The 13665-nt window shown below is 33.6% G+C and overlaps 1 protein-coding gene across 1 annotated transcript; it reads left to right on the plus strand.

Annotated features, from left to right (window-relative positions):
• Positions 1–442: 442 nt before the first annotated feature.
• On the plus strand, positions 443–12144 carry LOC100243908 (uncharacterized). The gene is made up of 4 exons (XM_002273541.4): positions 443–873; positions 9063–9112; positions 9233–9285; positions 11349–12144. Exons 1-4 carry the CDS (start codon positions 653–655, stop codon positions 11733–11735), a joined length of 711 nt encoding a protein of 236 aa, XP_002273577.1. The 5' UTR covers positions 443–652; the 3' UTR covers positions 11736–12144.
• Positions 12145–13665: the final 1521 nt, after the last annotated feature.

Consider the following 13665-nt stretch of genomic DNA (forward strand, 5'->3'; position numbering starts at 1 on the left):
CTCATACATTTACATATTATTATATTATTTAAATTTTAAATAAAAGAGAAAAATAAGTAAAATAGGATTAAAGAAGTATATTAAATTATAAATATATTTTATTAGTATTATTTTTATTTTCTTTTTCTCATACTTTTTTTCTAATTTTTTAAAACTAAAAACTATCTTATATAGTTGTAATTAATTAGATAGTTTGAAAAATATTTTGACAAGAAAATAAAAAAAGAAAGAAATTATTTGACAAATAAAGAGTTTATTTGGAAATTGTTTTACACATTTGAAATATGTTTAGTAATGTTTTTAAAAGAAAACATATTTTCCAGGATTTGTTAGGAAAATAAGGTATTTTTAAAATTTAAATGTTTTTATTTATTTATTTAGAATTACTTTAAAAAATAATAATTAAAAATAAATAAATAAAAAAAGAAACCCGGTTAATATTGGAATCCGTTCTTAACATCCATAAACCTCTGAAGTGAATTGGAATTGGTATGGCGATTGGCGAGTGACTAACCTCTTGATTGAGTGAAAGGAAAATTCAAGGGGCTGTGCTGTGATGTTTAGTCCAGATGGGCGAGTGTGACTGAGGGTGCTCTCGGTCTCAGGCGACTGTCTCTTTGAACCTACATGGTGACAGACAAGATCGATCGATATGTTTCGAGCCAGAAGCGGTTGGATTCAATTTGCAAAGAGGGGTCAGCTGGTTGGAGGCAGAGCTTTCTGCCACACCAACAATAAACTAACAACGAACGCCGACCACAATGCCTATGCGTCTGTGCGAGACTACGAAGCGTATCGGCAGCTAGACAAGCTCGATTTCATGACTGCTGCTAAGATTCTCTTCACTACTCCACCCAAGAAGAAGAAATTCGGGTATTTACTCGCTTCTTTCAATTCAATTCTTTCCTTCTGTCTCCATTTTCTGGTGGGTTTGTTTCAGGCATTTCGTCGAACATCTTCGCTTCAATGTTTCTGAGTTTTCCTGCAAATTAAAAGCATGAGATGCTTGGAGTAGCTGGTTTCTATGTCATTCTTCGAAATCTATATGTGTTTAGTATGAGGTCTTTGGATTTATTTCAGAACAATAATGCTGTTAACATACCTTGGATTGTGCGATAGGAAATATTATTGGAAATGAAATGTGGCAGGACAGGCTTCAGCCTCATTTGTTTTTCAGTCCTTTTCCAGGATAAATTATGCCATCGTTTACCTCATCATCTTCAACCAAACTTGGGAGAGGGTGAAATAGATCATCCTTCCTCTTTCTTATATCTTAGGATATAATAATCCTAATCGGACATACGGCCACATGAATCATAAATTTATACCTTTATCAATTTTCTTCATTTTTTTCCAATGCAAAACAAATAACTTTGATTAAAAATAGTTTAATATGTAGTTAAAAAAAATTCAAAAAATATTCTGTAAAATACTAATATATGTATCATTTAATATATTCAAATTATTTTCTATATTTAGCAACATTATATAATTTTTTTATATATGAATTTTAAGTATTTTAATCGTGACTATTATTGATAAGAGAAATATAAAATAATCACTAATTTATAAATTGTAGCATAGCCCCTTAGGGTGCCCAGTTGGTTAGACGAATACTTGGATGTGTGGTAGAGGTGCACAGTCTTAGGTTTGATTCCTGTTGCTAGTTAAATGTCCTAGATTACCTGATGTTGGTTGTAGTGAGTGTGGTCAACATGTCGACTGTGGAAGGTTCCTTGGTTATTAAAAGATATATTGTAGAATGATTTTCAAACGATATCAAACATGTGAGAGATTTCATACTATTTTTTATAAAATTTTATTTTAAACAAATATTAAACATTAAGATGTAATATGTTTTCCATTCATTTTTGTATTCCTTTTATAAACCAAATATAAGTATGGCATTGCATATTGTATTGAATATAATATTTTGGGATAATTGCATATAATATCCAAAAATATACATATCCTTGTCTATGTTGATTTTATTGATTGGTTAGGCTGCTCGTAAGGGGAGGGTTTTCTTGTTTTTGCTTGGTGCTCACTTGTATACTTCTTGTGTACTTGGTGTGGCCTTTTTTGGTTTTTCAATTTAATACACTTTTACCTAACAAAAAATAGCTGACCAAATATTATCTGAAAGTAGGAAACCTTGTGATGCTCATCTTTTTGACCAATATTCATATGCATAAATATGTGATGTTCTAGAGGGTATTTTGTGGCTGGAAGTTTTTTTTTTCTTTGGGGGAGCTTAATTTTGTTGCTATGCGGTGAAAATCCGGAGAAATCTGGAAGTATATGGAATAGAATGTACAGGATGGTACTAAAAAAACCTTTGAAACTCCTTTTCTCTTGCTCCTAACGGATCTGGAGAGAAGCTTGTAATTGTTTCAAGATCAGGTAGTATCAATTATGTATTAGTTAGTACCATGTAGTTGTTTCGGGTTTCTATTTCCTCTTTTTTTTTTTTTTTCAACTCCCTTTTTATGTGTGACTTTGATGAAAGAATCTAGTAATAATTGAAAGAGTTGTAGTTATTTGACAATGTTCCAGACTTGATATTATGGATAATTCTATGTTCTTAGGTTTCTCAGATATTGCTTTCAAAGTAAAGTTTGGATTTTCTTTTCTCCATATTTTCATGTTCTATGAAGTAGGATCTAACAGACTTATGACAATACTTCAAGAATTTGAACTTAGCACTCTCAACTGTTTTCCTAAAATCGTCAACAAGTGGACTTGACATTGTGACTTTGGTATGAGAGGGTCTGGTGGCTCTGGCCATTGAGATAGGAGTTACTCTGCCAGCTTTGGCTCCAGTTCCTTGACATGGACAGCCACCTGGATTTAGAGCCCTTGACTGATACTGCCTGGACATCTCCTGCACCTGCCTTATTTATGATGAGCACCAAGTGAAGTAAGAGTGGCTGTTGGTGGTGAACCTTACGCCTCCTTTCTTGACACAGGTTACTGTACGAAGATGTAAAAATAAAATTTTTTATTAAGTCAAACGGAAATTACATTTAAATAGACATAGGTTTGAATGAGAGTTTACAACCAAGTCCAAAACCTACTCCTAATATCTTGGTAGTTTAGTTTCTATAAACTAACCTGATTTATTTGAATTTAAAAATAAAAAACAAACTGATAACTCCTAATCTAGATAAATGGAAATAACAACCTAAACATATTGACTTATTTAAATTCTCCCTAAAAACTAGATCTTATCTATCATCACTCCCCCTCAAGCTTGGCCATAGATGTCAGTGAGCCCAAGCTTGCCTACTGAGTGTACTCAAATGTTGGTCCTGAGAGACCTTTGGTGAGTATGTCTGCAACTTGTTGGTCTGTAGGAATGTACTCTATGCTGATTATTCCGTTCTCTAGTTATCCACCTCCACATATTTGGTTCTATCATGATGGACGGGGTTGTGTGCTATGCTAATTGTGGCCTTGTTGTCGCAATAGAGTTGCATAGGGAACTCACAACTGATCTGCAACTCTTCTAGCAACCATTTCAACCAAATTGCTTCACAAATACAATGAGCAATGACTCTGTATTCAGCTTCAGCACTGCTCCTTGCTACTACAGACTGCTTTTTGCTGCGCCAAGTCACTAAATTCCCCCAAAGACGTGTGCAATACTCAGATGTTGATTTCCTATCATTGACGGATCCTGCCCAATCTGCATTTGTAAAAATTTCCACTTTGTTGTTTCCTTCTTTACCAAAAAATAATCCTTTCCCCGGAGTCTTCTTGAGATACCTCAATGTTCGAAAAATGGCATCAAAGTGTCCTTGGCATGACGAATGCATGTATTGGCTTACTACACTTACTACAAAGGTGATGTCAGGTCTTGTGTGTGAAAGGTATATTAGTTTTCCCACAAGCTGTTGATATCTTCCTTTATCAACCGTATCTCCTTCAATTAATTTTGCCTTGCCTCCTTGTTCAATTGGAGTCTTAATTGGTTTGCAGTCGAGCATACCTGTCTCTTCTAACAAGTCTAGCATGTACTTCCTTTGTGATATAGAAATGCCTGTCTTACTTCTTGCGATTTCCATTCCCAAAAAATATTTCAAAGTTCTGAGATCTTTAACCTCAAACTCCATTGCCATCAATCTTTTAATTTCCTCCATTTCTTTGAAGTTGTCTCCAGTAAGTATTATATCATCTACGTATACTATTAGGATTGTGATTTTTCCATCTAATGAGTGCTTAACAAATAATGTCTGATCAGTTTGCCCTTGTGAGTATCCGTGGCTCTTAATCACCTTCGAAAATCTATCAAACCATGCACATGGAGGTTGCTTTAGCCCATATAGTGATTTCTTTAACTTGCACACCATTCTTTTTTTCTTATCTTCTTCAAAGCCGGGTGGGAGACTCATATATACTTCTTCCTCCAATTCACCATTTAAGAATGCATTCTTCACATCGAGTTGAAACAATGGTCAATCCAAATGTACTGCTAGGGATAATAGGACCTGGATTGTGTTGAGCTTTGCCACAGGAGTGAAAGTCTCAGTGTAATCTACTCCATAGGTTTGTGTGAAACCTTTTGCAACCAGCCGTGCTTTGTATCTTTCAATCAATCCACCTGGTTTGAATTTGACAGTAAATATCCATTTACATCCAACCACACTCTTGCCTTGTGGTAGTTTCACCAAACTCCATGTGTCATTCTTCTTAAGTGTTCGCATCTCTTCAAGGACTGCATTTTTCCATTCAGGAATGGCAAAGGCTTCTTCTACTGACCTGGGAATATCAACACTAGATAGATTTGTGGTAAAGGCATGAAATGATGGAGACAAGTTATCATATGACACAAATTTAGAAATAGGATGTTTTGTACATGATCTAACATTCCTATGGGCAATTAGCACATCTAGTGTTTCAGAAATGTTTTCGGGATTACCTAAAGATGAGGAATTAGTTCCAAGCACAAGTTCAAATTCTGGACAATGCATAGAGTTCATGAGCAGCTTGTTTCCTTGAGAATTCTGTTTCCAAGAATAAACATGGAGCTCTTGCTGATTAGGAATATTGAGATCTCCCCCTGTGTCAAGGACTGGTACTGCTTGTGTTTGTTGTGGCATATTGTGTTTGCTGTGGCATATTCTCGGATGGTGGTATAGTTTCAGATGGGGTGAGCTCGGGTGTGATTGGTGTAGTAGCAGCAGTCTCAGTCTCAGATGAGGTGAACTCGGGTGTGATGGGTGAAGCAGCAGTGGTCTCGGGTAATGAGGTGGCACACATGGATGGAGTCTTGGATATAGGTAAGGCAATAGTGTCCCAATCCCACACATGAGCTTCTTGGTCGTGGTTCTCCCCCTGAAGCGAAGTGGGGGAATAGTATGACACTTCTTCAAAGAATGTGACATCTCAGGAGATAAACATTTTTTTGGTCTTGGGATAATAGCACCGGTACCCTTTTTGTGTTGGAGAATAGCCAAGAAAGATGGTTTTTATGGCTCGAGGGTCAAGTTTGGTTTGGTGTTGGGAGCGAACTGTTGTTGCCGCTGGGAAACGCTGTGACGGGCTGATCAGCGTGAGTCTTGCCAGAGGTTTCTGAGTTGGGATTGTCTCCACGTAAGGACCCTGTCATGGCTGTTTTTGCCATGGAAATTATCAGAGTTCTAGCTCTAATACCATGTAGAAGATTTGAAAATAAAATTTTTTGTTAGATCAAACGGAAATTACATTTAAATAGACTTAGGTTTGAATAAGAGTTTACAACCAAGTTCGAAACCTACTCCTAATATCTGGGCAGTTTAGTTTCTTTCAACTAACCTGATTTATTTGAATTTAAAAATAAAAAACAAACTGATAACTCCTAATCTAGATAAATGGAAATAACAACCTAAACATATTGACTTATTTAAATTCTCCCTAAAAACTAGATCTTATCTGTCAACAGGTACTCTATTGGGGCCAACACAAACATGTGAATGATGAGCTACAAGAGTGAGAAATTGTTAGAGAATTCACAGGATTTGAGCAACTTTCTGAAAGATGAATTCCAGCTCTGTATTGGGCTATCTGCAGGAAGGCAGGCTCAGCTAGATCACAGTATTTGAGGGGAGGATTGCACCAACCTTTGTTGTTGTTGAAAAAGGCCAATTTAGGGCCACACAACTTTGTGGGAGTCAAGGTTATGGTCCCTGGAGGCAACACTTGGGGTCATTATTGAATCTCATCTCGTAACACACCCCACAGCTCGTAACATGTCCCTGGGAGGCACCACTTGGGAATATACCCTTGGCTGTACAAGTTTCCATACCCACAAGCACCACCTGCAATACCAACATCCCATTAGCAACCCACCTGCAATAAGGACTACAGCAGTAAGTAATTCTTATGAAAAGTCCAAAGGAAAAAAAATTGTATTTTGATTTAGTTTTGAAGGGCAGCTGCATTTTAAGCCTTTGGATGTATTTGGTTGATGTGCTATGAAGTCAAATGGTTGTACAGTTGTACTCTTAAGAGGTTGTATGATTCAACTTCAAAACTAGACTAAGGGAAGGGAATAAAAAGAATGTGGGTTGAAGTTGTGGGACAAGATTTGGTTGCTTTTGCTATGATATAAGATGACCTTAGAGTAGTATGGTGAAAAAGGGTACTTTTCATACACCCATATAGTTCAATTAGCTAAGACAAGGCTTTTTGACTAAAAATAGTTATCGGCTTCTAGCCAAAGTGGTTTTTAGATACTCATTTTCATGTATGGTTGGCCTGATAGGGGGATTTATTTTCTATCTTCTCACCTATGCTTGGATCCATTGGGGTCTGGCCCATTGGTCTTACTTGTAATAACATCAGAATGACTAGAAATTGTGGCATTTGTTGCGTCATATTTCGAGCACAATGAAGCACATGTCCAGATCTTCTGGCACTTGCTTTGAAATACAAAATATTTTGTAATGCTAGAACTGCAACTCCCTCTCCCATCTAGAAGAAATTCAAGCCATTGACAAACCAATAATTTTCCCACATACTATGCATTCAGATTTAATACAAAATCTCAACTTGTTAAGGCAAAGCCCTTGGCGTGGATTTTTGATTACTTTACTTGGTTAATTCAATTTTCATTTCCTAATCTCCCTTCCAGTGCATATAGGATGTTGAGTAATGAAGTGAAAGAATGACTTCCATGATGCAAATTTCATTTAGCAAGATATTCTTTTTTATGAGAATATCAAAATAGTCTATCCAGGTAAATTAAGATGCAGTGGCCTTGTGAAAAGTCCTATTGGGATTTTGATGTTTTACCTTTTGCATCGTCTTGTTTGCTGTTGTCAAATTTTCAGTCATCTTCTTTAGCATAGTAGCCTTTTTGCACATTACCCCTTCTTTTTGAAAATATTCTCACACTAGATTTTAAAAAAAAAACACATGTTAACAGATGTCTGCTGATGGTATGTATGATGACCCATGTCATATTTCAAGTGATAGATATAAAAGGTTATGTACTCAAGCTTGATTTCAGTTTCTTTTCATGGTACACTTTAGAAGCTATTTTGGGGAAGGAGTGCTGAATATGTGCTTATCTCAAGGCACCAGTGGAACAGATTGCTTCAGGAATCTGAAGACAAGGAAAGAAGATGGGTTAAATCATTATCAGAAACGGAAAATCATTCTCCCATGCCATTTATAGGACAATTCTGTTAATGATAGAATTTTGGATGCAATGTTGAGAAACACAAAACAGGATCTTCTAACATTCAGAAAGTAGAACCATAAACAGTTTCTGAAATTCTAATTACTGTTGTTATTGCAGCAGAAGCTTGACAATTGCTCCTTGTTTATTTCTTTTTCGTTTTATAGATGCTTCTTTTGGGGGAATGGTCTAGTGACACATCTTTCTATACATATATAATAGTTGAATTCTCAAATGTTTTCAAGAACATTTGATAGTATTTAAATATAGTAGTACAATGAAAGAAACTTAAAGGCTGAAGAAAGTGTTGAAATGATATACATCCTGCTACCACAATTGATGATTTGATGAAGCAGAGTTGTGAAATGTGTTAAAGTTTAGTCGATTTTGAGACATGGAGTGTTGGATACGCTCGGTTCACTTTTCCCCCCCTTTTCCATTTGTAGGGCTTTAGAAAAGGTTAAGTCAAAAAATATTTATCTTTGGTTCCCTTTCTGGTTAAGTAGGATTCTTGTAGATGTTTATGGAGTGAATATGCACAAGCAACAGGGGAACTTATTATATGACAAAGTGGATCAGCAGAGTTGCCCTCCCCATATTATATAATATGGTGTTGAATTCTATCAATAAGGAAAATTCCAACCTAAAATGACTTGTGCTGATGAGCAATCAATCAACATGTTAACCCCTGGCCTTGCACCAAGTATTCTCAGTGTGCTTTCAATGACCCAGACTCTGTCAAGGGAAGCAGGATTAAGGGAAGCTTGTTAGTTTCCGTGTTTATTTCGAAGTTCTTACTTATACATGCAAACACTCATAAATTTATGTCAATGTTTGGATCAGTTTGTATGCATGATTCAGGATGTTATAGTTGTAAATCTCTTCATAGATTATAATTTGAAGCTTATAGTGAATTTTTTTAATCCTCTTATGCATACGCCATAACAGGGGTTTAATCCTTGTTGCTGTTCAAAGCTCACTGAAGTTGTCTGTGTGTTGCTAAAGACCTAGGTCTTGAAGTTGTCTAGGGACACAGATGAATTTATATAATCCATTTTTTCTTCTATATTTCATCATAAAACTAAGCATCTATACAACTTAGCATTGTCAGAAATGTGTAGTTTTCTCATTTTGAAAAATCCTTATGCATACAGCTGAGAAATAAAATATTTAGGGCACTGTTAGTGAACTAGGATGGCCATGTATTAGACATACTGGCGATACAAATTTGATGTCGATATGGATGTCTTGTAGCTTGTAGTTCCTTAAACTACAGGAATTTTTTGAATACTTTTCTTAAGAACATGTTGACCGCTTATGATTACCTTTCCTTGCCCTGTTGGGATCTTCATTTCATTTTTGATGACCACGTTCTTACATCTCTTTTTTTCATGTTCAGGATCGATTTCCATCTTGTACAACTCTTCTTTGCCTGCATGCCTTCATTGGGTATCTGTTCTCACTTGTTTAACATTTGCATGTTTCACATTCAAATTACAACTCTTCTTTGCCTGCATGCCTTCACTGGGTATGGTTGACTGTGTCTAAAAGAACATACTTCTGTAACAGCTGTTTATTTGGTGGCTCAGTATGCACGGTATGAAATAAGAAGAATGGAGGAGGTAATCAAATTTTCTTTGTCTAATATTGGTATTTTATGGTTTTAATAAAGTCCTTATAATTATTCAAGTTTTGCCGGAGTCTATGTCATATTGGCCTCTCTTCATTCCTAGACCTTTTTCCTTTTCCTCTTATATATCTAAAGGTTTCCTTCTATTCACACTGTTTGATAATGTGACCAGGATATGATGAGTATAGAAAATTTAATGTATCTTTTCTTTTTTCCTTATGTTTTGGTGCTAATTTTCACTTAAACTTAATGCCCCCATACTAATTTAAAATTCTTGTGCGTACTTCCTCCCTATTCTGCTTTTTAAAATTCTCGGTATCAGACTTTCCAAGCTTACTATGCTATTCCATCTTTTGGTTTTATTGTGAAAGGGACAACGTTGTTGAGTTGTATTTGTTAACATGCACCACAACCAAATCTAGATTAGAAACTGAAATGGAGTAAATTGAACGGGGATAGAGTTGAGAGTGGCAAGTAACACTTCTCTTTTTTGAACTATTTAGATCCCCTCAAGTGTTTTGGGATTGCTTGATTTCTTTTTTTTTTTTTTTTTGTTTCTTTTTGAAAATTTTTCTTCCTACCTTTTAAATTCTGCATTTTCATGGGGCTTGAGCTTCTTCTTAATAAATTTTCACTTTATTGAAAAATAAAGTCATGGATTTGTTACAAGTTTCAAAAAAAATGTCTTTCCATTTATTTTCCATTGTTTCCTTTTCTAAGCTTTTTATAAAGATAGGTTGAAGCACCGTGACAAAATTCTGTAATGAGTTAGTTAATAATGTCTTGACATTGCTTATAATTGCCGAATTATTTGTAAATGTCTGGAACGATTTTGGCATAATTTTATATACAGCATTCGCCTCTTCATGTTACCCTTTTTTCTAATCCTCTTATATTCTACCATCCATTGCCCTCATCAACTTAAATTCTTTGGTGAATATTTTTCTTATTGATGATATGTTCACCAAATGGTTCCTGATTCTACCCCCAAATTTGTAACTAAACTGAAGCTTGAGAACTGCAGCCCCTTTATTCCTATGCATTGCACTCACTATCACTTAACAAAAAGAAAAAAAACAAAACCCAGATTTCGAATGTGCATGTTATTAAAAACACCAACACCATGCTTCTCTTCTTGAAGAAATCCTTGGAGTAACCAAATTGCTTTATCATGCTGAAGCTATAAAGATTAACTAAGTTAAATTGACTATAAGAATCAATCTCATGTACTGGGTTAGGAATGATTCAATGGTTCTGTTATAACATTGTTTTCTCTTAGGGCATTCTTCAATGGTTATTTTCCTGTTTGATATGTTGGTTGTATCCAGAATATGAGACAGACACAGACATAGACACAGACACAGACACAGACACAGAGACACACAGACACACACACACACACACACACACACACACACACATACACATAAACGCACATAGAAGCAATGCAATGGATTTTACTTTAGGCATTTTCCAAGTTGCCATAGTATAGGTAATTTTCTTGCTGTAAAATTTTTATCTTATTCTGTATTAAGTTATTTACAGTACCATTCATCATGTACACACCTTTATAAGTCTTTTTCCCAGCTTTTCAGTTGGTTCCTCTTCAATTACGGGCAATCATCCTATTATCACAAAGTGAAATGTGATGACAATATACTATACATTCATGTGCCACATTTATAATTTGACCAAAAAGAAAAGTTCACTAAGATGCCATAATTTTATTTGTTTATTTATTTCTAAATCCACACCTCGATATTGTGATGTTTCTCCCTTGATTGGTGGGAAGAAGGCAATTAGAAAGACTGTAGAGGAATGATCTCTTACTTTTTGCATATGATTTCCTTCCATGCGAATGGAATACACTTCAATTATTATAGAGCAATTTGAGTCTACAAATGCCATAGAAACCAAAAGAAATAGTTTCATATCCATGCTCAAAGGTCCTTATTTGGTCAAATTGATTTGACTAAAGGTCCTTACATTGTGTTTGGTGCATTTAGACTTTCGGTTCAATGATCCATAATTGGTTGTTTGGTCACCTACCTTCAGGAACTGGAGTTGAAAAAGAAGCAAACCGAAGAAGAAGAAAAAGAGAAAGAGTTGGAGTCGAATGCCGCTGAAGAAATTGGAGAGGGATCTGATCCAGAGCTTTTGAAGGTAAAGGTAAGACTAGATAAACTAGAGGAGGCTGTAAAGGAAATTGTGGTTGAATCAAAGAAACAATTGGATAGCAGTGTAGCCAAAAACCAGGATAACGGTAGTAAACTTGAGAGGCAACCTAACAAAACTAGCTCCCAAAGTAGATCAGAAGCCAGCAACTCAGCAGCTAAAAACCTGAAATCTGAGGAAATAGCACCAGGCTTGAGCAAAGGGACCCCGACAGAGTCACTACCAGTTACTGATGCTTCCCCACATGATCAGAAGGGAAAGATCTAAAATGAAACCCGTGATCAAGATGTGAAAAAAATGAATAACAGCTTCCTTAGGGGATGAAAATCTCCATCCTCCTGGGAGCATGCAAGGGTTTTATGGTTACCAAAGTCTGCTTCCAATGGGGTTGGCTCAGTTTCTTTTTGTGAGAATCAATATCAGTTAAATGACCAACATTAGTGGCACAAAGCACAAAGGGCCACATTGCTTCAATGCTTTAAATTGCTGATGGTTGGAAATATGTACTGCTTTGGTCACTATCTTCCTTTTTTCCTTGCCAGGTTTTCTCTTTATGCGATTTGTAAGAGCAAAATAGCTGATAGTACAGCCTTATTCAGTTTTGATCACTGCAGATTGCAGAATAGAATTTGGTGTAATGCAATTTCCTCTTATAAGTCAATAAGTTGATTTATCATGGTACAATTTAATATTTATTACTAAGTGATTTAAGTTGATTTTAAGTTAAATTATATTTAAGGCATAAAATTGATTTATTAAAATTAATTTTAATTTTAAATGATAATAATAAATTATTTTATCAAACATATTTAATATTTTTAATAATTTTCATTAAGTTAAATAAGTTGATTTATTAACACTTTTTAGAAGGTGTTTGGTAAAATTTAATATTTATTGTTTAATGAATTAAATTGATTTTAAGTTAAATTATATTTAAGATATTATATTGATTTATCAAAATTATTTTTAACTTTAAAAAATAATATTAAATTATTTTACCAAATATATTTAATATTTTTAATAATTTTAATTAGGGAAAGTTATCAAAGTGGGTTAGGAGTGGTAATTCCTTTGAAGGGCTATCATGTTTACAAATTCTAATGATGGGAAAATTTGACCATTTCAAAATCCCAATTCTACCACTTTTTGTTTTTTCCTCTTATTCCCACCTCAATTTACTTTTTTATTTTTTCTCTTTTTGTAGTTTTTAGGCATTATTATTATTATTATTATTATTATTATTATTATTATTATTATTATTATTATTATTATTAAATATTAATAGGGATAACCGATTAAAAGGGATGAAATCTTCTCTACTTTGGAAAACTAACCCTTCACCTTTTTTCAACCTAAAAAGTACCTATTTTTGACAAAAATGCCCTCATATTTTTCTTGCAAAAGTTACCCTTTCTTTTAAAACACACATGTAGATAATAAAAATATTGAAGGGTATTTATGTCAAAAATGAGTTAACACTTCAAGTTCAAAAATTAGGAAGGTTAGTTTTACAAATTTGGGATGTTTTCATCATTTTTAATCAATTAATCCATATTAATATTACTCTTAATATTATTATTTATGATATTAGTATTTTAAATTATTCATATTATTATTAATATCATTCTTATTAACAATATCTATTATTTTTGTGATTATTATCCAACTTATTATTTATATTTTTAATATTATATTAATAATAATAATATATTTATTTTAATTATTACTATTACAAAGATACTGTAGAAGATGTATATATATATTTTTAATTCTTAAGACTTGTAAACTTTATTGAAAAATTATTCATTTTTTTACCTTTTATGCTTTATATACTATTGAGAAAACAAAGGCTATATACTTAATTAAGAAAAAATATTTTTATTGTAATATATTCTTAATAGTTATATTGCAAAATTAAACATTTCAAAATTTATGAAATCTACATAATAAATAATATAATAACTTTATATTTTTAATTATTGGAATGAAACAATAATTTGTAAAATTATTATATTATATATTATGTATTATTATTATTATTATTATCATCATCATCAATAACCTATCAAATAAGAATAATATTATTAATAATATAATAATTAATTATAAATATTATTTTAAAAATATTATAAATAACTTATCCAAAATAATAATAATAATAGTAATAAAAACAAGAAGAAGTGATATGCTTGACTTT

This window comes from Vitis vinifera, chromosome 9 (genome assembly GCF_030704535.1).
Source record: "Vitis vinifera cultivar Pinot Noir 40024 chromosome 9, ASM3070453v1".
Taxonomy (NCBI): domain Eukaryota; kingdom Viridiplantae; phylum Streptophyta; class Magnoliopsida; order Vitales; family Vitaceae; genus Vitis; species Vitis vinifera.

Coding starts and splice junctions, on each gene's coding strand:
- LOC100243908 (XM_002273541.4), top strand. CDS start 653: ATGTTTCGAGCCAGAAGCGGTTGGATTCAATTTGCAAAGAGGGGTCAG. Junction 874..9,062: donor CCCAAGAAGAAGAAATTCGG/GTATTTACTCGC, acceptor TTTCATGTTCAG/GATCGATTTCCATCTTGTAC. Junction 9,113..9,232: donor TGCCTGCATGCCTTCATTGG/GTATCTGTTCTC, acceptor CTTCTGTAACAG/CTGTTTATTTGGTGGCTCAG.